The 27057-nt window shown below is 44.7% G+C and overlaps 1 protein-coding gene across 4 annotated transcripts in view; it reads left to right on the plus strand.

Annotated features, from left to right (window-relative positions):
• The window catches only part of SHANK3 (SH3 and multiple ankyrin repeat domains 3), a 390143-nt gene that overhangs the window by 77695 nt on the left and 285391 nt on the right, over positions 1-27057 (plus strand). For all 4 annotated transcript variants that reach the window (XM_066992893.1, XM_066992848.1, XM_066992765.1 and 1 more), the window contains exons 7-10: positions 14896-15047; positions 15341-15508; positions 16614-16730; positions 18293-18370. In XM_066992893.1, coding sequence (XP_066848994.1) covers positions 14896-15047; positions 15341-15508; positions 16614-16730; positions 18293-18370 — 515 coding nt within the window. The remainder of the gene's footprint in view (positions 1-14895; positions 15048-15340; positions 15509-16613; positions 16731-18292; positions 18371-27057) is intronic.

Here is a 27057-nt window from a genome sequence, read left to right on the forward strand (position 1 = left end):
CAGGGGATGATGGCAGGGCAGGGTTGGGGGAAAAAGTGTCCAGGGGATGCAGTGGGAATTTGGGGGAGTGGTTGTTCTTGAAGAGGCATAGCAAATGATAATTTGTCTGAAATGTAAGGTTTGGAAGAGAGGTATATAAGCTGGATTTCTTAATAGCGTGTCCTGTTATGACACTTGGGTCTTGGAGGTCTTGGGAACATGAAGTTACAGAAGGTGCTTGGCAGAGAGTGTGTGTGCGGAGGGAAAGATGAATAGTCTGGGAATATGACATAAAATGAAACAGCTGTGGAGCTGTGCATCTTTCAGAGTCGGATTCTGGGGAGGACAAAGCTTTCTCTGTGACTGGCATGTTGGGTGAACACAAAATCTCTTCATGAAGCTGTCAGAAGGTTTAAGAAATGTTTTGGAGGTCAAGAAAATAAAATCTTGGCTTCTGGGTACCTCATTTTTTTATTTTTATTTTTTATGCACCTCAGAGAGGTCAGGCCTTTGGAGCACAGGCTGTCGGGTTGTCTGCAGGCTCCTGGGAATGAAGAATGAGAATCACAATCCCATACATTTTCCTTATGGACAGGATCATGAGGGAGGATTCTCATGGTCTTGTTCTGAGAGAGGAGCTACTGTTTTTACTGTTTCTGTTTTAAAGTAATGCACTTTATTGGTATTTAGCATAGAGTTGAACTTCTTTGTGTGAATTATGGGCACATTTCCAACCCATGAGCAGACTCCAATCTGATGATTAATTTTTTATGTTTCCAGTTCAGTTCGATGGCTTTTCAGGTTGTTTCTGAAATTCTGGCTACCTCTGTAGTAGGAGTTCTAGTGTGTCCAGACTGTTGTTCCACACCAAGATCAGCTGGCACAGTCTGCTGTCATGCACTCTGTTAACCTCTCTTATCTTCTCAGACAACAGGGCTGCACCCAAACTGCCCCTTGAGAATGGCTCTTGGCCTCTGCCAGCTCTTCAAATGGGAAGGTGAAAGGTGGTTTAGCCAAACTCTGGCAAGAAGCATTCAAACGGCGTGCAGTAATGTTTGTGTCGTGTAATTTGCTGGTGTAGCCGCTCTGTCTGATCTTGCTGGAGTGCCCTGGTGAACAACTGCTTATATGAAAAATAAACTGTTAGTAGCATACAAGCATGATTGCTGTTTGCTCTGGAGCATGCCCAAACAGCTCAGCTCTATTTCACTTTCATTTTAGCCCAAGACCTTTCAAGCATTTTGAGTGATGTTTCTTTAAAAAGAAAGTCCTACGCTCTTCTAAAGCCGATTCAGCTTTCTGAAATATATTGCAGAGTGCAGTGTGCTTGAGGAGATCATAGAATCATAGAATGGTTTGGGTTGGAAGGGACTTTAAAGATCATTCAGTTCCTACTCCCTGCCATGGGCAGGGATACATTTCAGTAGATCAGATTGCTCAAAGCCCCATCCAGTGGGGCTGGTAAAGTTTAGGATGCTGGGAAAGTTTTGGATCTGATGTTATTTCACAAAAGGGTGGAGGTTTATAGGAACAGACTCTTGCATGCTGCACAGACTTAAATACAGAGTGGGAGGAAGGAAAACAAGACAACAAACCACCTGATCCAAATAGTTATTTGGTTCCAGTTCAGAACTGAAGGCAGAACTGGATTTTATGAGACGTGAAAATAGTGTTGGAGCACAGGGAGTCTTGGACACCTTATTTTGAGCCCTAAGTCTTGTGCAAAACAACTTTATTACTGCTTGCTTTACAATCTGTTTTGTGAACGTGACAGAATGACATAAAACTGCTGTTCAGTATTCATGGGTAGCGGGAATTTAAGACCAGATGGAGCTATTATACCATCCGACCTGACCTCCTGCATCTCATTGGATCCTCGTCACCTTGTGTGTGTGTGAGTTCACTAAGCAAAGCTTAAACATATTTTCCAGAAAGTCATCAATCTTGATTCAGGGAATAGAGGATCTGTGCTGTTCTTTAGTTATTTGGTTAATCACCCTCACTGTTTAAAATTCGTACCTCATTTAAATTTGTATGCTTCAGCTTCCAGCTGTCGTTATACTTTATCTTCTAGATTAAAGAGCACTTTAGAACCTGGTCTTCACATGAAGGTATTTGCACATGGTAATCAAGTCAACATTCAATCTTCCCTTTCCTAATTAAAGAGGCCAAACTCCTTTAGCCTTCCATTGAAGGTATTTTTTCCAGTTTTCCTGTCACTTTTGAGGTTTACCTGTCACTGCTCCATTTCTAGGAGGTTTTTAAGAAGGCAGGCACCAGACAGCCTGCTGTCTGTCTGCACCATTCATCACGGGCAGGTGCCGTTTTCCCTGTGGGTCCTTGCTCTCTGGTCTCCTGTGGCTGTGGTAGCAGTGGCCTCATTGGGGAGGACCCTGGCAGCTGCACGTCTCTGCGATAGACCTCTGCGTCACTCCCTGCAGGGGTTATTTGACCTGTGTCACCTGAAGCATGGTGAAACCATGAAGCAGTTCCTCGTTTGGAAGCTTTGTTTTGGTGAGGCTGGTTTTGCTCCCATTGACTTCCCTGTGCAGCCTGGCTGGCTGAAGGGCAGAGCAAGGTGGGAGCACGTCGCTCCTCCCATGGCTGCCAGCTGCAGCTCTGCCCCCTGCACAGGAGGATTTTGCAAAGCTGTGACCACAGGGCGCAGCCAGACAGGGCAGCACATTTCCTCCCCCAAGCAGTGTGTTCACCCCAGGCTAAGATGGATCCTGCAGGGTTGCCATGGCTTTTGTTTCTGGTTTTCGAATTGCCCAGCCCTGATTGCTCTTAGCAATCTCCCAAGCTTTGTCACCTACAAATATGATCAGAGATTTTCATATACATCAAGATAAAGATGATGAAGGTAGTGCCAAGTCCAACACCTTGGAGAGCCTCTTCAACACCCGCAACCATGTTCCCCAGTGACCACTCTGACTGCTTCTCCTTCACTGGGTTTTAGTTAATTTAAAACATGTGTAGCTGACATTTTATACTGCTCATTTTTAATGTCATGTAGGACTCAGCCGAGCATGAGTCTTACATCAATACAGCTATCTGCATCAATCAGACTTGTAATTTACCAAGAAAAGGAATTATGTGTGAGTAGCAAGACCTATTTACTGTAAAACTTGGCTGGCCAATATTAATGACATTGGTATTCTTCAATGCTGTGTCAATTAAATTCCAAATGAATTTTCCGAGCGTTTGTCCAAGATCAGTGCTATTTTTCTGGCTTGTTGTTTTGTGGATCATCTTACTTCTCCTTTTTGAATACTGTCCTGACATTGCTATCTTTTCAGTCTTTTTGAATGTCCTAATATTTCAAAATGTATTAAAATTTAACTTTATTGGCCCAGAAAGACCTTCAGGAATAAGTTAAGGAGGATGATATACAACATTCACTAGATGTAAACAATTTATTCAAGCTCAGGTAGCTCGTGCCAAAAATCCTTATTTAGTGATAAGGAAAATAATATTTCCATGGTAGCAAAATTAAAAATAAATTATTGATCATCTTACTTTCTGTATTTGTTAACAATTATTCATTATCTGCTTAGCTGACGTTTGCACAGGGCATAGGAAATTATTTTGGTATTATCTAATTTAAACAACAGTAACAAAACCCCTCTCAGTAGTCCTTTGCCATGCCGAATGCAGTTTTCTTTACTGTTATGTCATTTGTTCTTGTTCTTGCCCTTCATTTTCTAATTTTGAATTCATACTGACTGTTATTTCATCGTGGCCTAGTGTTAGAGTCTTTGTAACTGCTCTTATCACTTCACTGCTGACCTGGATGGGGAACGCAGCAGTGGTTCTCCTCTTCAATTTATGGAGTAGTATTCCTGAAACTGTTCTTCAAGAATTCCCAGTCACCTTTTACTTTTTCTTTTTAATTTTAAGCCTCCACATTTCCTACGATAAATTTCCTAATCTAATTTCCCTTGGTTGATTCCCTTAGGAAGCATCAAATATTTACCTGGCTGGTTGGGACTTCCATCTCTCCCCGTTGTCTTTAGCTGACGAGGCAGCAGTCAAATGTTTCATAGATTTTTATTCCTTATGTTGAAATCTAAAGTAGCATTTACCTATGTTGGAGCAAAACATTATCTATGGAAAAGCAATCATTTTTTCCTTTTTAGAAAATGAAATGATGTTTTTTTGGTCATTGAATGGGACAGCCAGCATTTGCTCTCAAGTTGAAGTTGTCCTTATAGTGCAAGTGTTAATTTATATAACTTGGAGATCAACACTTAAAGGTTAATTAATTTTTTTTCTTTACTGGTCTGTAATAAAATCTCATGAAGGATATTTTAACTTTTTACTTCAGACAGTAATCTACATGAATTTTTGGCCCTGTTCTGAATCGTTGCTGGCCATATGATAGATGATGGGATTTTAATGTGAACTCTTTTTCTGGGCCTCCTTGCCCACTCAGTACTTTCTCATTCTTAATGTTCTAAAATGGTGTAATTGTCTGTAGATTTCAGTAATGACAATTATATCAAGATTCTTATTACCAGTAAAAGCAGTCCACATCCTTTTTGCTGTTATCTGGTCTCCTAGTACTTTGAAATGAGCAAAGAAAAAGAAAAACCTTCCTCTCATTCTTTGTCAAATGGCCTTAATTACTTTTGACATGGTGCATTTGTGCTGTATTTCCCTCTTTGGAATTGTTTCACTTGTGTTCTTGGTTTAATGTCTTTCTAATTGTTCTAGTTATTTCTCAGCCAAGATCATTATCTCACCTCTCTGTGAAGTGTAGGTTGTTGACTGAGAAAATCCTCTAGAATGGGCCAGTGTTCCCTAAACCCAAGTTTAGCAAAACTCAATTTTGCTCTCACGCAGCTGGCTGTTCACTTCTAGTGTTTTCTGAACAATGTCTTCTCCTGCTTGTAAGACTGAAGGGATCCCTGGGATGAGCACATGGACTTTTCTTTCCATCAACTTCCCATCCATGTCCTCATGTCCCATTACTAGAGAATTTCTGTCTAATTTCACAAGCTTATCCAACATTAAAGGAAAATGTTGGGCTGCCCTCACCTTTTGTGTTAAGATGTAACATAAATGAAAGTGCCTCTGTACAGGGATGCAGCATGGGCTGTGCACTGATTCCTGTTCCAGATGATGGTGAAGGGCACCCAGATGCCTTTCAGCTGCCAGCTCTGAGGCAGTGACCTGCACTGGGCACCTCACTCTGGGCAATCTGAGACATCAGCGTGGCCCTGACAGATGCGATGCACGGCTGGCAGGAGACTCGTCTGCTGCTCCAAGTAGGATGGGCATCCTGCATTGCCAGGCGGGGTCCGTGCTGGGGATGGCTGCATCCCACCTGTGGGCTGCTGCAGGGTGGGCTCAGCTGTGCTCCATTGAGTTATCCACCACGCTGCTGTAAACCCTGCGGGAGCCTATGTACCCATGAATAGGAAACTTAATTTGTGGGCTGAATTCCATGCCTCTGGCTTTGGCTTGAGGAAGACAGCGCACTGTTTTACTCTTCACCTCTCACTTCAAACAGTCTTTCTTGATGACTTTTCTCAGGGTCTGAGCCTCTCATGAATCTTTGTATAAAATAGGAGCTGATAGTCTCACTGAAAGAAAACAGAAATTATAGGCAAGAAAATAAAATATGTTTGTCTATTTCTGATTTCTTTTCCACTTCTGGCCATAACAGTAACGACCCTTCTCCTTGGGCTGCCTCTAAGTCTGACTCTTGAGTTTAGCTGTCCAGCCAACTTCCTCTAAGTTTTCATTTTTTCAAACCTTATACGGTAGTGTAATGTGTGCTTCTGATCCATATCTTCCAGTTGTCACCAGATTGAACTTCATATGCAGGACTGTTCCTCTCCATTTGTAGAAGGGAAAGCATAGTGCATCCAGCTTAGCATAGCTTTTCTATTTGTACAGTTGGAATAGATCCATACCTGAAAAGAAGGAATGAGTTTCCCTTTGAAACTCCTATTTGGCAGTCCTACTTTCCTGATAGGAGTCTTCACGATGGACTTGTTTACTAAACTAGAATTTCCTAAATTTCCAGTTGAAAGATGAAGAGTATGCAGGGATCCTATGCTGCAGAGTATGAGAGCAGATTTATGGATTGTATTGTCCTATGACAGTATTAGCAGTCAATCATGTTGGTATTGATATAATATATACTGTAAGTTTTAAAAGCTGCAGAAATTGTAGAACCATAGACTATTTGGGGTTGGAAGGGACCTTAAATATAATCTAGTTCCAACCCACCTGCCTTGGCGGGGATGCTACCTATTAGATTGGGTTGCCCAAGGGCCTCATCCACCCTGGTCTTGAACATCTCCAAGGGTGGGGCATCCACAACCTCTCTGGACAACCTGTTCCAGTGCTTCACCAGCTTCTGAATGAAGATCTTCCTCCTAACCTCTAATGTAAATCTCCCCTCTTTTAGTTTAAAACCATTCCCCCTTGTCCTGTCATTATCTAACTGAACAAAAAGTTGTTCTCCATGTCTAAGTCCCCTTTAAGCACTGAAAGGCCGCAAGGATGTCTCCCCAGAGCCTTCTCTTCTCCAGGCTGAACATCCCCAGCTCTCTCAGCTTTCTTCATAGGAGAGGTGTTCCAGCCCTCTCATTCCTTTAACTAGAAGCCTCTTCCTGTTTCTTAATACTGTTGTTGTTGTTAAGAGCCTTATGCTTTTTTATTTGAACCCTAGGATATTGGACATACCTGGTGAGAGAGGATTGTTTTTCTATTTATTTTCCTTTAAAAGTTTTCGCATTGGCTTTTTACCATAATGTCTGAGGACATTATGGGAGTCTGTTGAGCAATATGATTGATGTGTGTCAGTTGTGATCCTTTTTTGTGGCATCTTGTTTGTGGAGAAAATAAATATGCATATGTTCAGGATAACATTTTATTTTGGTAAGCTGTAAAGTAAAAATGTTATTGTTCTATGTCATTCCTGCTGTCTTTGTTAGATAAGGGTGATGGATGGAAGAATGTTTTCATAGTTTTATATTCCAGGGGTTTACCCAAGTCTCAGTCTGCAATGCAGGAGGTCTGGTGGAATGAACGTGTGCAGTCCCCAAGGTTAAGCAAAGGAGGAGGACATTGGCTTGCCCACACTGGAACACCAAGATTGTAGGATGCAGGAAACCTGGGAAGGGAGAGAGTTGCTGGAGATAAAGACAGTGAAGTCTCATTGTAGGACACCATCTCCTTTCAAGTCCCTGTGGAAGCAGACAGTCTAGAGAGAAAGAAGAGCATTAATTTAATATTTAATATCCCTCTCCAGAACGGGGAAGACCGTAGAACTGAACGTGGGTGTGGATGTAGACTTCAATCCTGCCAAGACTAAGCTGATTTAAAAACTGGCTTCCGTACCTACAGTTTTGGACAGAACCTGACTGGTTTTGTAGGAGCTGCCTTTTTTTATTATGTTTGCTCTTAAAGCCTACCTTCAGTCTGCAGGGAAACCTTCCTGTTGAAGCACAGGAGCCTTCAGTGAAGTTCTTACCTCCTAACCCGTCTGTGAATCTACAGTGTGCCCTCCTCTATGGTGTGGTGGCTGGCAGTGTTGTGACCTGCTCTCTGAAATGAGGAGTAATGCCACGACTGGGGTTTTCCTTCTCTGGGAAGCCGGGGTGAGGGGCAGGCTCTGCCTGCTGTGGAGCTGTTGCAGGCATGGCTGTGTGCAGAGAAGAGACCTCAGGTGGCAAGCTGGAGGCTGGACGGGAACCAGAAAACTGTGGTTCAGAGAGAAGTTTTTTTCTGCTACTGAGCTACATGAATAATTTCTTGTGGAGACAAAACTTCTTGTGCTCCCAAGGCATCTCATCCATCGGAATTTTGCTGCTGCCACAGCAGGTCTCCAGTTCTGTGGGGTTTCTCCCAAAGGAGGGGCCCGTCTGACCAGAGACTTTTGATGTTCCCGAGTTAAACACTGCCAGTGCATTGCTCTTTCTGATTTGTTACTTAAAGACTCAATGGCTAGTTTGCTGCCAAGTCAAACTTGCCCTCTCTGAGATGCTTCAAAACCTTAGTCTGAGAAAATCTGAAATAAAATTCTTTTATTTGCTGAGAATACTTGTACATTGAATTTTTAACCCAGAGCTTTCAGATTTATCAGTAAAGTTATGGTAATGTGGGCAGCTCTTCAACTAAGATTTCAAGAGAAGGAATAAATAAATGATCATTTTTTCCAGTGCTTGTTATTTAGCAAAGATAGCATTTATGCACAGCAGCTTTTTCTATTTTTAATTTCTCATCTCTGCTTAACAAAATCATTGTAGTAAAACCTTTCTTTTTTTAGTCAAAACAGCATTGCTATCAGCTATGCTTTTTTGTCCACTGAGTCTCTAGGATAAGTTTGCCAGTGGTATAGCAAATAGGCCCTGACACCAAATGCTTCTTACTGTGTAGCCAGGTCTTCAAAAGCTTGGATAATTACAAACACCATTTATTCTCCTTCCTCCTACAAAATTGGGGTTTCTTCTTGAACCACTCATGTGCAACCCAAGTGGTTCCTTCATCCCAGTCTGAAGGTGATTTAAAACTGCTTTGCTGATTTTTAAGACAGTGAATACAATATTACTGTCTCAAAGACTTTGCAGTATAGATCCCTAATGAAACTGATTCATCCTCTTCTCAGTTTCTGTAACTTTTTATTCTACATGTCTTGACCTAGGGAAAAGAATATCACTGCAGAAATTATTTATGGGTCATTATCCATGACTGTTCAGCATAGGGAATTTAATAGTCTTACTTGCAACCTGCTAGGTTTTCCAGAAAACAGAGGTTTCCCCTTGCTTGTGAGCTAGTTCGTGTAAGGGAGAGATGTCAAATAACCCTGCCTGAGGTTTCAATTCTAGCAGTTCAGAAAGGGGATCTATCTGTGTTGTAGATAAGAATGAGACACTTTTGCCCAGTTGTTCTTGGCCATCAAAATACCTGTGTTTACTCTTAGTTTCTCTTTCCAGCATGTGCTGTTCTTTCTCTGTCCAAGGCATGCAACTGCCTTGTTGACAAGTCCTGGTCCAGGACTTGTTATTCAAATTGTCCCCTGTAGGAAGTAGACATTTCCCTTCTTCTGCCATGATCGTAGCCTGTTTGTATCTCACACTAATGCTAAATTTACTGAAGATGCAGGGAGGTTTGCAGCCTGTCCACACCAGGGTGTTGCATGCTTGTCCTCTGCTGAATTGTCCTGGATGGAACCATTTCTGTGCACTTCCCCTGGCGTCCCTGCCTATGGCAGGGGGGTTGGAACTAGATGATCTTTGAGGTCCGTTCCGACCCAGGCCATTCTGTGGTTCTATGTATTATGAAAAGTTTCCCAAAGTAAGTAGGACGTGCCTATTTCGAGAAATGTTCTTCTGCAGAGTTAAATCCATCTAGTGTACTTTGAATAATGCAGGCTGCACCATAAAATACTGTGTGATTTGTGGTGCCATCCTCACAGCAGAGCCAACAGGAAGGGACAGTGCTGTCTCAGCTCAGTCAAGCACAAAGCTTGGTATCTCCACTTAAGCTGCTGTTGGGAGTGGTTTTAAGCTGCACGGAGGCAGCTGAAGCACAGGGACACGTTCCCTTCTCCTAGGTCTGCTGAGGGGGAGAGAGCAGGTAAGTGCAGTTTCTTAAACCATCACAGCCCAATTTGCCATAGTTTATGTTTCAGTGTTGCAGGATTGCTGGTGAGATACTCTAGGAAAGATTAACAGTTTTTTAAACAGTTTAAAAGAAAAAGACTTGCTCTGTAGGCAAATTTTAAGGGTGAAAAACACACTTTAGAAGTTACTATTATTCTAAAATAAGACCCAAAGCTGAGTATTAGTTCAGAATGGAGAAATGTGAAAGCAATGCTCAATATTTAACAGGGTTGCAACAGGGGAATGGCAACAATGAGAGGAAATTGTTGCATTTACAAAGAAATTTTCTTGACCGTGTGCAGCAAGATGGACTGTGGCTCAATATGATGTGAGGACAAAGAGCTGCAGGAATAGGTAATTGGGGAGAGATACTTACTGTGCATGGCCGTGCTTTCTGCACCTTCTGCTTACCATTACGGGTAAATGTTTGCCCAAGGCACTTGGAGCCTGCTGATCTCCTGCTTCGGCTGTGCCGTACTGCAGACTATCTGCTAGCTATGGCATAATGCATTCAAGGTATAAAAGCAGCATTACTTGATTAAGAACCTGAATAACTCACTTTAAAATATGATATGTTTTCTGTTGATTTGAATTTTAAAAGCTGAAAGTTGTGCTTTGGTTCAGCCAGCAGTTGTGGCCTAGATAGGAGAAACACTGGAAGAAATTTCAGTGGCTTGTGATTTGTAAAGTTATGGTTCTTCTCAGTTTAAAGTCTGTTAGTCCAATTGCTTTAAGCCTTTTTTTTTTTTTTTTTTCAAACTGGTAGCATCACTTTGAGTTCAATGTGTTATGCAGATTAATGAAAGATGATGCGTTTGCACTCAACTGCAATTGCAGATAAAAGGTCATTTTGTAAGGTTTTTCACCCACACCCGAAAAACAGTACCGTGAGGTTCTACTTCTAGATAGCATTTGTCATAGGCACATATTTCCTATTATTTGTGTTATATTTCTGTATAGGAACATTGTGCATAACTTAACCCTCCTCTCTAGTAGCTTGCATGATAACTTTCATATCAAGTCCATTGCCATCTCAGCTTGAACAGAGATCCTCCTGTTTCCAAAAGGTTGAAGTTAAGTTCTGGAGTATTGTTTTTTTCCTTTTTAACAACAACAAAAATCTGTTATCTGAATGAAGAGGTGGTTCTTGCCTGTGTTGGAGCTGCCTTTGGGGTCTCAGCTTTCGTGGCTGCCTTCGCCTCGCCGTATGAGCTCCAGGTCTCAAACAAACACCGCCTGCTGAGCTGCCGCGGTTTCCTTCTGCGATGTGTGCAGGAACAGCCACATGGCCGTGCTGTGCCTGTCCCATCAAGCTGTCTCTTTGCTGCCGGCTTCTGGGGGGGTGTGTGAACAGCACCTGCCCTGCCGCCTGGTGCCGGGGGTTGCCGGGTTCCGGCTGCAGGAGCTCGGACCTGTTCCCCAGCACGCAGCTTTGTCCGGACGCTGCGTCCACAGAACTGACCAGCCTGAGGATTGCCAGAGCACCTCGTATGCAATTAAAATATAAGCAATGCTTTTCATCCTGAGCTTCTTTTAGTCAAACAAAGAGAACACAGGTACAAGACAGAAATGTGGAAAGAACGCTGCTTTAAAGGCAGCAGAAATTAAGTTGTGCAGGCTTTTCTGGAGCTGTACCTGTTTCCTGCACTGGCTGCCCCAGCGAAGAGCTGTTTGCCTGCATCCTGCCCCCAGAGACGGTTCGGATCTGTGCTGCACTCACCAGTTAGGCTTGTGGATTGCAGTGGTGCCATTTGCACAAAGAAATCCCCACAGCAGCTGTAACAATCACCTCCTCTGCTTCTTACCGCACACTGATTAAAGGAAATGTCCACTGGCAGCTTTATAGGTCCCGACCATGTCACCTGCTCCTTCCCTGGTCTGTTGTTTCTTTGACTGCTGGTGGTGCTCCCAAGCACAGCTTTCATCTGCTGGCCAAAATTCACTGTTGCTGATTTTGACTGCAGCATTTAATCTCAGCCCTGCCAGGGACGAGGCTCACAGGAGCAGCTGCCATGCATAAGCGGATGCTGACTTTGTTGTGCAAGCTGTTTCCAGCAGAGCCGTTTTTGAGTGTAGAAGGGTGTACCGGTATCAAATCATGTTGCAAGTTCAGCTGTCCGATAGCCCAAAGGCAAGGAGTTCCACCTACAGCTCCTTCTTACGTGCATTAATCAGTGTTTTACACTGTGCAAAGTACAACGTGCCGTCTTGCTTGTTTTCATTTCCTGTTATGGATCTCGTGTGTTTATTAGTTAATTACTTTAAATATATATTTGGATATGCACAGTTCCAAAAATTAGCAGAGTGTAATCATTAAAATCCTAGATTAGATAGAGATTAGATTAGATTTAGTGGACAAATTGCTAGCTGCAGTTAATTCAGTGAATCTTGAAATGCCCAGTTTGGACCTTTCTCAGTCTGGAGTTCAAGATATATATATGTATATATGTATGTATATATATAATTAGATTTGGTACATTACCAACAGAAACTAAAGGAAGATTTGTTTTCTGTGTCTTTTGCCTCTTTGAAAATTCTGTCTCATTTAAATTGATATTGAAAAAAGATCACTGATTTAACTGCATGTAGGAATGGAGGAAGATGCCTGGAGCAGGGACTGACAAAGATACTTCAGTTCACATGCACAACATGAAGTTTATAGCATTCTCTGAGTATTCATAACAGCACATGGGCCAAATGCATGCCTTCAAAATAATTAAAAATAATCAAAAAGAGGGAACAGATTTTACAATAATAATGGTGTAAAAACAGTAACTGAAAGTTAGTGATAATGAAAATAAAGCAATGATATTTGGCAAAGAAAATAAGTGGTGGTCCTTAAAGTACTGTAACCTCACTAGGCTCTCCTCTCTAGCCATTCCTTTGCCTTCAGCTGGAGGTGGCCATAGCTAAAGAGCTGGGGCATGAGAGTTGGAGAGGTGCAAAGCAGTTGGTTTTGGTATTGGTGGAGTGGAGGAGAAAGGCTGTCCTGCCCCAGGAACTCCCCTGTGGTCACTTACTGTTCATCTCCCTTGGTGTGTGTGTGTGTGTGGGGGTAAGGTTGAATTGGAACCCCTCGTCCCCATCCTGCCTTGGGGGAAAGAGTGGGCTGTGTCTAAACAGACATTGCATCGCAGTTGCCCACCTCTTCCAAATGGCAGCAACCACAGTGACATCTCTGCATACTCCACTAAGGTCTTGCGAGAACCTACCTGGGCTGTGGCAGGCATTTTGCTTCATGTCAGCAGTGCATCCATCTGTAGGTGTGCCAAGCAGTGGCATTTTCCACAGTTCTGGTGCTGTGTCTGGCACTGCTCTCTCGTGGTGGTTGCATGCAGTGAGAGAAGGGATGTGGACTTTCCATCAAATGCTAATTTGCTCAGCTTTTGCTGAGCTAAGGCAATATTTCCACTGCTTTTTCTTAGGTGACGTTGTTGGCCACGTGGACACTATTACATTGCCGCATAATGTATATGTTGTTACAGTGGTAATTACCTTCATGTTTAAAATGAATCCCTTATTTTCTAACTTGAAAGTATTGCACCTGTCCTCTGCATCCATTGGCCAATGGATGAATTCATTTTATTCATTATACCCTTGACTTGGACACATATGCAAAGATATATTCATATCTGCCCAGAGAGGTTGTGGAGTCTTCTTCCTTGGAGAACTTCAGAAGCTTCCTGGACATGGATCTAGGCAACCTGCGCTACGTGTCTCTGCTTGAGTTGAGCTGGATGACCTCCAGATGTCCCTTCCAACCTTAACTGTTTTGTGATTCTGTGATATATAACAACAGCGTGTGTATGTGTCTTGTATCACAGAATCCTGAGAGTTTTAGTAAAGCCACAGAACCCCATCTGACCTCTTCCTATCTCATTAAAAAAATTAGCTAATAGCAATGCACTAGAATTAATATTCACTTGCTTTTTTTTTTTAATTTGTATCTGAAACTGTTTTATTATTCTCATTTTAATAGTTATTTCTACTAAATAGAAAGTTTTTAATTTATGTGCAAATTAGGTACCTTCCTAAAAAATACATGACTTTATTTCTAGCTGATGAAATCTAGCTAGTGTCCACATTGCTCCATATATGCTATGGGGGGGTTGGATGGGAAGACCTAGAAAATTGTTTGAGAAAGAAGACTTTTTTGCTTGTCCATACAAGGACCACAATAGGGTGTCTGCAGATGCATTTGCAGAGGGAGGCAGTCTGTGCTTCTTGCAAACCCATCAAGGCGGAGCTTAGCTGACAGATGAAGGCTGCAGTCAGGTGCTTGACGGACAGAGGTAGCAACTCCTGATGGAAGCGGCAGTGCCCGTCTGGTGCAGAGGGGTCTTTCTGCTTTTTGGAGCTGCGTGCACCAACAGAGAGCAACAGATTTGCGCCAGGGCTCTTGCTCCCATCTGCAAAGCAAATGCAGAGAGTGGTCGGGGGGCTGTTGGGGGTGCACTGCATGAGGAAGGCTTGTTGAAGGGGATGTTTGTAATTCTTCCACTGCCAACTCTAATTATACCCCTAAGTGGACTAAGTCCTAATGCACTGGGCACTCCTGGAGTTGGGGAGCTGGGAGTTGGGACTGTTTCTTGGTCAGAGGTTGGACTGCAGTCAGCCAGGCGAGTTTGTGTGGGCTCTGTGTGCAACAAGTCAGGCTTGTCAGTGGTGGGAGGGTTTGTCATGTGGGTGCATGGGCGTATCACCTCTAGGGGGTGAGCATTTCATGTTTGGAGCTTGCTGCGGTGATGTGATATGATGAGGACCAGCCACAGGACAGCTGTGTGTGAAAGGGCTCAGGACAACTCCGTGTATGCTGGCAGTGCTGCTGGGTTGCACAGCTTCTTCCCCCAAAACAATATCCCTTGTCCATGCTTTACGGTGGGGACAAATGGAACAAGGATATCCTTTTAACCCTGTTCTTCTTTTCCCCTTTGTATAAATGCTGTGCCCAGATGTGTCCCTTGCTGCAGTGTAAGAGCCGGCAATGACGCTTCTGCCATTTGTTAAACTGACAGCACTTTCCTTGCCCATCTCCTCCAGGTTCTTATCCCACACCCACACAAAATTGATGGTCGGTCTCCAGCCCATGGCCAAGACCTGCTACATCCCCATGTTTGGGAAGATCCACTGGTGTCCGAGTGGGTTGGGAGCAAATGTGGGGCTTAGTGCAGCTCCCTTGAGGGGAGCAGGGAACACCCAGCATTGCTGGAGCCCAGGCAGGAGACACGGCGGTGCTGCGATGCCCATTGTGTGCATGCTCACGTGTTTCTCACCGCTCTCTCTTGGGGCTCTGCAGAGTGTCCCCTGACTGCAGCGGCTCAGCTGGAACTTGGTGCCGAGATGATCAAAGCACTGCGCAATGGGGGAGCACACCTGGATTTCCGGACACGGGAGGGAATGACAGCTCTTCACAAGGCTGTGCGGTGCCGCAACCATGCGGCGCTGCTGGTGAGTCACGGCTTGGTCCCTGTGCCCCAGTGCCAGCCGCTCCACTTCCCGACCTGGCCTCATGTCACTGCCCGCCACATCACTGTGCCCTCCTGGGACCGAAGTACCTGTCTTGTGCTGCAGTTGGGGAGCACAGCTTGTTACAAAAATGTGGCACTAATGACCTGAGTCCTGGGGAGGGAAGGGGTGAGCACCACCTGCTGCCATGGCCGCAGCACCCCAGTCCGTCATGGGGTGGGTTGTCCTGTGTGGCTGCCTGGAGCTGCAGGACAAGGGAGGCGCTTCTCCTGCAGACGCTGCTGGACCTGGGTGCCTCCCCAGACTACAAGGACAGCCGAGGGCTGACGCCCCTGTACCACAGCGCCATGGTCGGGGGGGATCCCTACTGCTGTGAGCTCCTGCTGCATGACTACGCCCGGCTGGGCTGCGTGGATGAGAACGGCTGGCAGGAGATCCACCAGGTGAGACAGACAATGGACAAGGTCTAGCTGGGGCCACCACTGCCATACTGTCAGTGAAGAGGCCTGTCCTGTCCCCAGAGGTGCCGCAGGGATGCGGTGTCTTGTTGGCGGGCAGTAGTGGCACTGCATGGCAGGATTGGCTGGCATGGGGGGAGGGTGGTGTCCGGGGTCCTGTCTGGGGATTTGCTTGGGGAGTGCCGGTTCTGTGTCCTACCCAAGGCCTAACACTCAGGCCGTTTCATGCTGGCCTCAGTCAGTGGGGTCTGGGATCCTCCCCAGATTACAGCTGTGCCAGGACAGTGATCTGGGACCTCGATCAAGCCTGAGGCATCCTGATTACAAAAACACAGTTATATCCGCACCTGGTGGCACAGGGAAGAAAGAGATGGGCTAGGTGGGTGAGGGGACCTGAGCTGGCTTTGTGCTTCAAGACTGAGCTCCTTCTGGAGAAGGGAGAGTGTGCTGGCTCTGCCTCAAGTCCCCCGGTCTGGCACTGTCAGGAGGGCAGGCTGCCTTTGGGCCTGTGGCCTCCCAAAGCACTCAGCTCTCAGGCCTTGCAAGGTGAATGAGTACTGGTACATCAAAGGACAGATGGACAGAGTGAAAAAAACAAGAGGTGTTTGTGATCTTGATTTGTGGGAAATGACTCTCCTCCTTCCTGCCTCATCCTGCATTGCCATGGCTGATCTTTGAGGTCTGCTCATCCCAGGATGGACCAAGCACAGAGGAACCACACTAGATCTGGATCTATTGCACTCTGCTTTGCCTGCTTGTGCTTCAGGGCTTTTTTCAGCAGATAATTATTACTGATGTAGCAAATGATCTGGAGGAGGCCCTGATACCTGCATGATGCCGAGCCCAAATTTGCAATCAGTGTAAAGGTAATTTATCTGATAAGTGTTTGTGTATATGTTGCTGTAAGGAGGAGCAGTGAGTGTGCATGGGTGTTAATGGAACTCTTCAGGTTACTGTTCCTGTCTAATAGAACTTTTCTAGCATAGATGAATCCAGAAGAGGTAGGAGGATGTTATGAATTTTATCACTTTCCTGCTGATCTCTCATTTTATTTTTCTATTTCTTTTTTCCCCTTCTGCATTTTGAGCAGGCATGTCGCTACGGCCATGTTCAGCACCTGGAGCATCTTCTCTTCTATGGAGCTGATATGACTGCACAGAATGCCTCAGGAAATACCGCTCTTCATATTTGTGCTCTCTATAACCAGGTACTTCTGTGTGATTCAGGGCATGAGAACAAAGAAAACGTAGATGAGGAACCAGCCTGCCTGAGGGAACAATGCTGGGCTGGGGCATCTTCTGATTACTATTACTGTTTGCAGGCCTAGAAAAGTTTTTCTGAATTGTATACACCCTCTATCTTGGGATGAGGTTGTTTCTGTTTGCAGCACCAGTCTGATGTTAGGTTTCTCAAGAGCCTGGTGACCAGGAGGAAGAGTCTGTGGTTCAGTCTAGTCCCATTCCCAGAATATTTTTGCTGATTTGCTGCCTAACTTGTTCTGTCATTTTTCCTCTGGTTCCTATTCCTTCTTCACACCAAGTGCAGCGAGCCCCCATCACTGGCTGGAGGGAGCAGTTTGCCTGGGTGGAGAGTGCTAATTTGGTCCAGGTGCTTGCATGTAACTTTGGGGAGGGCACATGCCCCAAGCAGGGCTTGTTGGGTATGTCCTGTGGCTTTTGCAGCCTTTGGGGCAGGCATGTGGGCTGGGGTGCTATCCCTGATACAAATGCTCATAATGGTGAGAAGCTGTGACATGGGAGGTTCAGGCTGGGTGTAAAGAAAAGGTTCTTTACTGAGAGGGTGATCAGGCATTGGAACAGGCTCCCCAGGGCAGTGGTCACAGTGCTGAGTCTGCTGGAGTTTAAGAGGTGCTTGGACGATGCTCTCAGACACATGGTCTAATTTTTTGAGTGATCCTGTGCGGACCTAGGAGCTGGACTTAATGATCCTTGTGGGTCCCTTCCAGCTCAGGATATTCTATGAACATCTTATTGCCAATCTCTGAATTTTAAAGAAGGGTGACCAGGCAATGCAGAGTACCCTGCCCTCAGGGTCACTGATCTCAGTTCAGAAGAAATCAAGGGTGGTGGAAGAGCCCTCTCTGATCTTACCCTCCCACTGCTCTCTTTCCAAGATGTAGAGGTCAGTATCTAAGGATTTCTCCTGTAGGTTTTATTCCTTCCTACAGATTTTATACATTCTATTTTCTGTTTTTGCTATAAAGGGAATTTTTCAGATTCCAAGATGCCAATGTTTTAAAAGGTGAATACTCTTATAATTTGCAATAGAAGCTGATTTGTGGCTTGTTATGTGATGGGTGCACTCTGCAGACCCAGGACTCTGATATCTGGGTTTATGCCCACTGGGTTGGTTAGGCAGAGCAGCATTAAGGAGTACAAGGGCCCATAAACGTGTGGAATTAACAGCACAGAAGTACAGAGCATTCAAAACAAAAGTGATAAAAGGCTTTAGGAAATAGCAATACCTGGGAATGTGTAGTGGTCAGCGTGCCTCATAGGTGTGGTCTTGGACTGAGTATAGGGCTTGATTATGGTGGCAACACCTATAGCTGGCACACAGGTAGATGGAATTGGTCAGCTTGGTGCCAGAGGTAACCAGTTCATGGGGATTCCGGTTCCTTTTATATTCCTTGCTCTTGCCAACGGAGGTTTTCTGAGTGCAATGAAACCATGTGGTTTGCTTCTTTGTTGTCACCAGTCTGCAGTGCTAATCAATCTCTTCCTGTTTCCTCCTTGCTTGCTTTCCCAGGAGAGCTGTGCTCGGGTTCTCCTCTTCCGTGGTGCGAGCAAAGAGATTCGCAACTACAACAGCCAGACGGCATTCCAGGTGAGACAGTGAGCTCTGGACCCCAGTCCCTCCATGCCAGAGGAGCTCTGTGGGGCAGTGGCAGCCTCTGACATGTCCCCTGGGTGTGCCTGGGATAACATTTACTGGAACAAAACCATTGATTCAGGACGCCTATTCTGACACTGGAGTGGGAGGGAGGAAAGCGATCATACTGTACATGGGAAGGACTATGAAGGTGGTATCTTATGGTGGGAAACTAAAAGAGCTTTGCTTGTTCTGTCAGTGTAATGGAGGTGGAAAGGAGGAATTTATTGCGCTCTGTAGAAGTGTTGCAGTAAATGTTAGTGAGGGAGCAAAATCCCCAGGAATAAAGGACAGTTTTGCACCTGAGCTTGCTGTTAATAAACTTAAAATGGGAGTTAGAAGACCTCAAACCACTATTGAAATGGATTGAAATTCTGGAATAGCTTTCATGTAAATATGCTAGGTAAAACAGATGGAAAAGGGAAACTTGGTCACTTTGCAGTGTGACTCCTTCCGAAGTTTGCAAGTCATGGGAAGGTGATTGCCTGCAAATTATCACAGGCTGCAGTCTGTGATACAGGAGGTCTCTTCCCTTCAGTCTGCTTTGCCTTTCTTTTGAAAAGTTCTTGAACTTGAAATAACATTTCTGCCTGTGCTTTTGTTGAAACATAATCTTCTACCTGAGGACCTTTCAGAAATGTTGTGACTCATTGTCCAGCTAGTACTAATCTTCAGGTGTCCCTTGAGAGTAGAGCGTGTCTGTCACCATCTTAATCACGTACTAGCTCGGGTAGCCTCAGATGAGCTCCCTAACCATTTTCCCTTTAGAAATGCCTTTCTTCACTCTTTCAATGTTGTTTATAGAGGCTCTAGGCCAAAGCATCTCAAGCATGACCATCACAATGATGTTGCACAGCCCCTGCAAGCATCATGAGTGGCTGCTGAGTGATGCCTTATTACAGATGCAATCGCTCTTGTTCCATGTGTGCAACTACAAATGCTTGAGCAGCAGCATGTCCTGGGAGGAGAGGGGTAGGAAACTGGGCAGATATTTTGCACATGCTGGAAATCTGCTACACTCGGATAGTGCTGTGCCAGTGTTGTCTCTCGCATGGAGGAAGTGGGTACTTCTAGTGAGCCTTGTGTCCTGAGGGATGATCTTTCTTCCAAATGAACTGAATGCTTGTGTAGCTTGAATGCCGTAAGTACTCAGGGGGAGCTGAAGTGCTCTCTGACATAACCTGCCTGCTTACTGGCAGCCACGGTGAACTGGCTGTGGTTGCCTCAGAAGAACCCGCTGCCTGCTGTGGGAATGGTGTTATATTCTGCATCAGGATATTTCATTTAAATTTTAAGTACATTTTAATGCAAATTGAGCAAACAGTCCCAAAAAGAGTACGTACAATGATGGTAAGTACACATATACAAATTAGGCAGCTGTGTAGAGATACCAATTATTAAGCTCTCGTGTGTACATAACTAATAATGCATATGTAGTTTCAGGAAATGATTATATAGCTTATATTCTTAAAAGTAATTTCTTTAGGAAGACTGAGGCCATGTTGCTTACAAGCTGTGTTATGTGTTGGCTTGAATGCTAAGGGAAGAAGAGGCCTGGAAGGTCAAATTGAGCATTCCTTATAGCCTGTCTGGTATTTTGTCACATGTGGGAACTTTAACATAGATTTGTGCCATGGGGGTACACCAGTAATAGAATAAATTCACCTAGTAAGTGGCTGTTGTCTCGTCATACCCGGTGAAGCTGTGAGTGTCATTTGTGTGATGAACTGCAGTTGTCTGCAGAGAAGGGGAGGCTTGTCCTCCCCTCCACAACGGCCCAGAGAGCACAGCGGGACTGGCTCCGGAGGCGTGCTCACGTACACAAGTAGAGTGCCACCACAGACAGCTTTGCTCTGAATTACAGTGAGCACTGTGCCTCGTTAACAGCAGCGAATGCTGAAGGGTGCGTGAGCTCAGCCCTTGGTGGGGACCCCATCCTATGGGAGCCTTTTCTCCACGAATCCACCTTAACTCAGACCTTCTTCTGCATGTTCCACCCAATCTCCCACCTTGGGAGATGGGTCATGAAAGGGTTTGTGTGGATGGAGGCAGCAAGATCTGCTGTGCTCAAACTGTTGCTTTCCAGGGAGTTTTCCTCTGGGAACTGAGGTTTTTCCCATCTGACTGCTCTTAGATGTCATGTGAAAATATTCATTTCCAGGGAAGTACTTTTTCCAGGAAACTGTTGCCTCCTTGTTGAATGGGCTGTACTTTTGGAATCAAGAGATGGAGAAAGGGCAACCTTTTTGCATTGGGCATTTGAAGGAAATGGGGTTGTGTAGCAGATGGTGGAGAGAGAACAAATGGCTTCTGTTCTGATTTTGCTCGTGTCATGCAGAGTCCTAGTGAGTTCTAAGAAGGGATAAGCAGTGTTTGTCTTCTTTTTTGAAGTAGTTTGACCAATTGGAAGTTTCTGATCCAGAGAATTAAAATCATGCTTGGTAATCTGAACAGTTTTTTATTGACAAGTATAACCTGATCCAAACTAGCATTTGATATTACTGTTATGTGCTCCCAGCTTTCAAACAGAAGCGCTCTGACTCCTTGCTTAGATTGCTTGCTCAAGATTTCAGCATGTTATTAAGTTACTATATGCTACAAAGTCTGGCACTTTCTCATGGTTCGTCTTTGTGTAGCCATGGTAAAGAGGTGCTACCTCTCTGTGACTGATTTTCAGCACAGCAGAGGAAAGCCAAGCCTGTACAAAGGAGTGTGCACTAGCCAGAGCGGTTCTGTGGCTGCTGGGAGCTTGTGTAAATGCCTCTGCTTCTACATGGCTATTTAGTCAGTTTACTGCATATACCTTGTGCTAATTTGATTGTTACTGTTAATCAGATAGCGTGGTGTCAGTGGCCTGAGATGACTCACTCAGATAACACTGAGTAATTTAGAGGGTTTAAAAGTTGTAATCTCTTTGGTTATCATCCATGAGGCAAATCAGCATGTTCCTTACCTAGGGAGGTAATGCCACATCTCACCGTGTTGTGTGTTGAGTTCTTCCAGCTGCAGAATGGTCTGATGGAGCACTTGTGGACTGCAGCACGTGGTCTGTACTGTGGGGCAGGAGTGCTGGGAGCATTATCAACTCTTTGTGTCTAGTGGCAGGCTTCAGAGAGGACTGCCAAAGCAGGGTAGGTTTAGGGTAAGAGTTTTCCCATAGTACCTTTTCAGCTTCTGGAAATCTTCAACTTATTGTTTTATCGAGCCAGGTTTTATACCTACATCTGTCTTCCATTGTTCTTAGCTGGCTTGACTTCCATAAATTGTATGAGAGTCCTGTATGCAGATGTAGTCCTTCCCAAAGCTCCCTAGCATCATCCAAATATGTTTTTCTCACTGAAGGTTGGATAAATCATTTTTCAGATAGGATACTGCATACTCAAAATACACTGGACAAAAATAATGTAATTTTTTTTTTCCTTCTGGCTATTTTAACAGTGTCGCTGGTGGGGAATCAGAAACAAAGTGCTACTAAAGCACTAGTTGTCTCACAAAGAGCAAACCTCCCATGTGTCTTCAGGTGCTCACTGACTGGACTTGGGGCATTGGCCAGTGGAGCACACTGTGGGTCAGGGGCCTGCGATGGGAAGGCCAAACACTCAAGCCAGGACTGTGAAGACTGACAGTTGCAGTTGGGATGTGGTGAACCCACCGTCATATTTAAACAACAGAAAGGCATCCAGAAGATGATTGTAATGTGTAGACAGCCATACAAGTAGACGGTTGTGCAAACACAGTGGATGGTTGCTGAGTGGTCAGTCTGACCCTGCTGGGGGAGGAGGAGGACATCTCCCTTTCCCCCAACAGGGTTAGACGCTATGGGACATGGTTTGGACAGAACAATGAACTGTCAGCATGGCTCTAGGGCTCTCATGCAGAAGCTTCATGTGGGGTCGTTCCTGCATCGCTCCCTTCTGCCTCTCCCGTTGCAGATCCCTCATCCCTGTGGTCACAATGCATGTGAGGTGGAAGGAAACTGATCCTGTTTGGACACAACAGCTCCGCAAGCTGGGCTCTTTGAATAGAGCAGTCAAAGATTTCATGCTATCTGTCCTAAGCCTGCTCCAGCCTTCCTGTTCTGTGCAAGGACTAGGAAGGAGCTCTGTGGATGCCACATGCCCCTTTGTCCTCTAGACTCCCTTTTCTGTCTTTTCTTGCTTCTGATAGGATATTATTGTGTTGGGATCGTACAGCATCAGATGCTTGGGTGCTGAATAGTTGCCAACAGCTGAATGATCCATTCCTTATTTCTGTCTCTTTTTCTTGGCCCTTTTCAGGGACAGTTTTCATGAATTTGCCTTGTCTGGAGGTTAACGTTGTGTCAAGGAAGATAACCACTTCCATTGCAGGGCTGTATTGTCAGAGCCCTGAGGGCACTCATAGTCCTTAATGTCCTTGACCAGCCTCACCTGGGGCCCCCACGCTGCCTGTGGGCCCAAAAGCCCCATTTTAGCTCAAGCATGGGACTGTTGATAGCTCCAAGTCTTCCAGGTCAGCCTGTCTACAGTTTCTTTTTTTTTTTTTTTTTAATTGAATAAGAAGTGTTAGCTACTGTTCATTTGCAATGTTTTGGGCTTCTCTTTTTTTTTTTCCTTAATGTCAGTTCACAGAGTGATTCCAAAAGAGATGACCTTCCAAATTCTGGGAACAGCTATGTCCCTTTCTGAGTATGCAGATTACATGACTTGACTTGGAAATGAAACCGTTTACCTTTGCAAGCTGAACTTTATCAGAACAGTTGTTGATTCTCAGGCGAGCATATTATGTGCAGATAGTCTCCCCTAACCTTGATGTGGCACTGCCTGGGCTATTTCCAGTAGGATGCTGGATGAGACTTTCTGGGTCCATCAGAAATCCTCCTGTTGATGAAGTTTTATTGACGATCCACATCGGATGCTGTCAATGAGCTATGTGAAACAGCCTTCCTGTCTCACGAGGTTTGATGTCCAGGTGACAGTTTGATTGTTGGAGTCTACATTAACAAGTGTGTATGACGGAAGAAGACACCCTCTACTCTTGTAAAAGTCATTGTCCCTATGGCTCTCATCCAGCTTGTTTTCTCTAGGGCCTTTTCTGCTGAACTGCTCCTCAGCCTGTCATTGCCAAGGCTGCTTCCTTCCCAGATACATGACTTTGCATCTGTCCATTCTGAATTTTCTGGGGGTCCTCCTGGCCTATTCCTCCAGCCTGTTCAGGTCCCTCTCGATTGCAGCTCTGCCCTTGAGTATATTGATCATCACCAGTCTGGAGGTACCTGCAAACCTGATGACCTCTGTGGTGTTCCACCTGTCTGTGGCTGTCAGGTAGAGAAAGACCTATTCACAATCACTTTGACCTGAACCATCCAACGAACATTTTTTTCCCCATCTAGCTGTCCATGCATCCATACTGTAATGTCCTCATTATTACAGACAGAGATGAGACATGGGAAGAGCCCATCTGGCTTATTTCCCTGTGTCCTCTAAGATACCTGCTGATTTTGCTACCTCTGTATCAGAGGCTGGGCCAACTGTGCCACTTCTGTCTCTCAGCAGTCTACCATGTAGTGTCAGGTTGGAGAGCTGCTGTCAACAGAGGAACCCTATCTCTTCCATATAGAGATTTCCCTGTAAACAGCAGGAGAATCCTAAACTGCTTCTGCTCAGTAGCCATACAAACCACCTAGTTTCTGCTACCCATGCCTGTGTCTCTTTTTCCCTTGGGTTCATCAGTCACAGCTCTTCTGAGTGGTTGGTGTGAGATGGGGTAAAACCCTGCCTCAGCTGTGTTAAGTTCTGTGGTTTCTTATCACCTGGATTGTCACTGCCAGTGCATCAGGTCACGCTTTCCTTTTCCTCCGTGGCTTTTGGATGTCTCAAGGGCTCACTTAAGTATTTTTTTTTCTCAGGAGCCCAGTACTCTGGTGGGATTAAGCCAGAGGTCACAAACTGGCATGCTTTTACTTTAAAACTCTGGGTTATTTTTTAACCCTTCATTTAATAAAAGTAGCTTTTCCAGTTGCCCTTACACCTGCTTAAAAAGTAGAAGTTCATGTTTTTATAGATGACTTAACCTTGCACTGTATTTTTCAGTGACCTGTTGTAGATGCCAGCAGTTTCCTTTTAAGGAGCATCCAAGTTTTATCTTAATACCGCTAATTTCACAGTTTTCTTTCCCAAATCTCATATCTCTAACATGGAGTCTGTGTTTTGTGTTCTCAATGTCGAGATAGCTCTTTTTTATTATATGGAGAGCATTTTGGAAGTTACTTACACTGCCCCTGTATGTTCCTGGCTGATGTGTTTTCAGTGGCTGAGTCATTTCAGAATCACTTGTTTAATTTCTCAACTCCAGATATTTCTGGTCTGGACACCTGGAGCTTGGCCCTTGCCTTCTCCAGGTGTACTGGATTGCTGCACCACCTCAGAGCTGAAGTCGTGTTGGTGGAGCGGTTTGCAGCTAGTGCACGAATGAAGGACCTCAGGAGCTCTCTGCAGCAGGTATGCAGTTGCCTCAGTGTCATCCATAGCGCAAATGTACATGTAGGCTTGGTGATAAGCTGCAGTTCATCAAGCAATCTTGTTCACATGCTAGCTTATTGTGTACCTGCTTATTTGAGTCCTCTGAGGCACTGACTTCCTGTGAGGAGGATCTGGAATGGCAACAGGCATGCAGTAGCTTTTGTTTTCAGGCTCAGAAGGAGAGGGGCGATGGAGATGAGCTTGGGCTCCCATGGTAGTTCAAAGGAAAATGAATCCAGCTGTCAGTACTGGGTTATTTCCAGTTGACATCTGTGTTTACATGCATGTGTTGTCACTGGTAAGTCATCTTTCTGCATGTATTTTTACAGTACTCCTTTCCCAGCAGTAATGGAAGATACTTTTCTGGACCTGTGACTTGGCTTTTCTGGTGGAGGCTTCTCATCTGTGTTTGCCACAAAACATTTTGTTTGGGCAAGGTGGTTTTTCCATTGTCTCCTAAGGAATGTTTCTGATGTCTAAACTGAGGCCCTTAGGGCCCATCAGACACTCCAGTGCTGTTGTGCCCGAGTGCTGCTTATGATACCAAAATAAGAAAAGTTGCCTATAAAACACAGCCTGGTTATGTGCTGTATCCATTTGTCTGTGTGATTTCCACTCTGCTTTGGATACTGGAAAATTATTATAAATGTATGAACTTGTACCAATGTAGCTTTTACAGCCAATAAAGATGGCTATGAGAACCTATCAAAAAGTGAACTCAGCATTGAAGGTTTTAATTATCAATGGATACTAATTCAGTGATATTATTTGAAAAATATAATCATAATAGTCTTGCATAAGCAAAGCTTCAGCTCAGTATGAATGTGAGCAGGTGACCTTGGTATCAAGCTGAAACTAAACATCTTTAAGCATAGATCCTGGTTTCTTTCCTGTCAATCTTGTATTCCAATGGGGCTATGGGATTGCTTGTGTTAGCTTATCCCAAACACTTCTAATGTAAGTTTTAGAAGTGCAGACAAGTTTCTTAATGATCAGTAAACGTCAGTTTTGTACAAATTTCTTTGTCCTCAAGATACTTATGGTTGAACTTTTCCATGTACAGGATTATCATATGCTGAGTAAATAAGAGTTTTTTGGGGTTAGGTAGTTACGCTATAGGTAAACACAATTTCTCGTTATGAGTAATACAGGCTTTGTCGTTGTAGAGAGCTTCTTTGGCTCTGCAAGTGTTCTCAATCACTTGTGCTGACATCAGCGCTTCTCAGCTGGCAAGACTGATCTTGACCATGAAGCTCAAGCACAAGCCAGAGGTTTTAGATAACTCTTAACTCCGCTGTCAGTGTTTCAGAAAAATGTTTGGCTTGACATAAAGAAATTGTTGCCTGAATCGAGGGTACATGTGCAAAGATCGCCCCCCCTGCAGAGCAGAGGTGTTGCTCAGCATTGTCTGGTTCATGATGGCCTGATGTAGGGCAGGGGATGTGCTGGGCAGCAGCATGGGGATTGGCAGCAGTTTCTTGCATGCCTCATTTGGTGGGCAGCCAAGGTACCCATCTCGGCATGGTGGTGTGGGCAGGAGGTGACCAGGCTCGTGGATGTGTCCAGCACGGAACGAGTGAGTGGCTTCATCTCTTCCACTTGTAATGGGGTGAGGTACCACTCACCTAGACTTTGTGACATGGGCAAACACCTTAGTGTGGGATTCCCTCGGTAAGAGGCAGTCTTTGGGTCTGAGCAATTGATGGGGCTGCCCATGGCATCAGTGGGGAGGTGCTCAGCAGGTCCTGTGGGGTTTAGTTTGTGACTCATCCCTCAAACTGCAGAGCAGGATGTATATCTCTGCATCATGACTGGATTTCTTCCCTAGCTCTCTGGGGATAATGTAGCTGTGATAATTTCACATGTAAAATGAATAGTATGATAACTATCATAAGACCAGCGTGGCTGAACAGAGAGCTTCTTCAGGAAATCAGGAAGAAAAGGAATTTATGAATTCTTTTGGAAGAATTCTGGAAGAAGGGGCAGGGAACTCAGGAGGGCTTCAGTGCTGGTGTGAAGTTGTGCAGGGAGAAAATGAGGAGGGCCAAAGCCCAATAGGAACTCAATTTGGCAATTACGGGAAAAGACAATGAATACATTCTATAAATATATTAACAACACAAGGAGGACTAAGGAGAACAT

The sequence above is a fragment of the Anser cygnoides genome, chromosome 1, assembly GCF_040182565.1.
Source record: "Anser cygnoides isolate HZ-2024a breed goose chromosome 1, Taihu_goose_T2T_genome, whole genome shotgun sequence".
Taxonomy (NCBI): domain Eukaryota; kingdom Metazoa; phylum Chordata; class Aves; order Anseriformes; family Anatidae; genus Anser; species Anser cygnoides.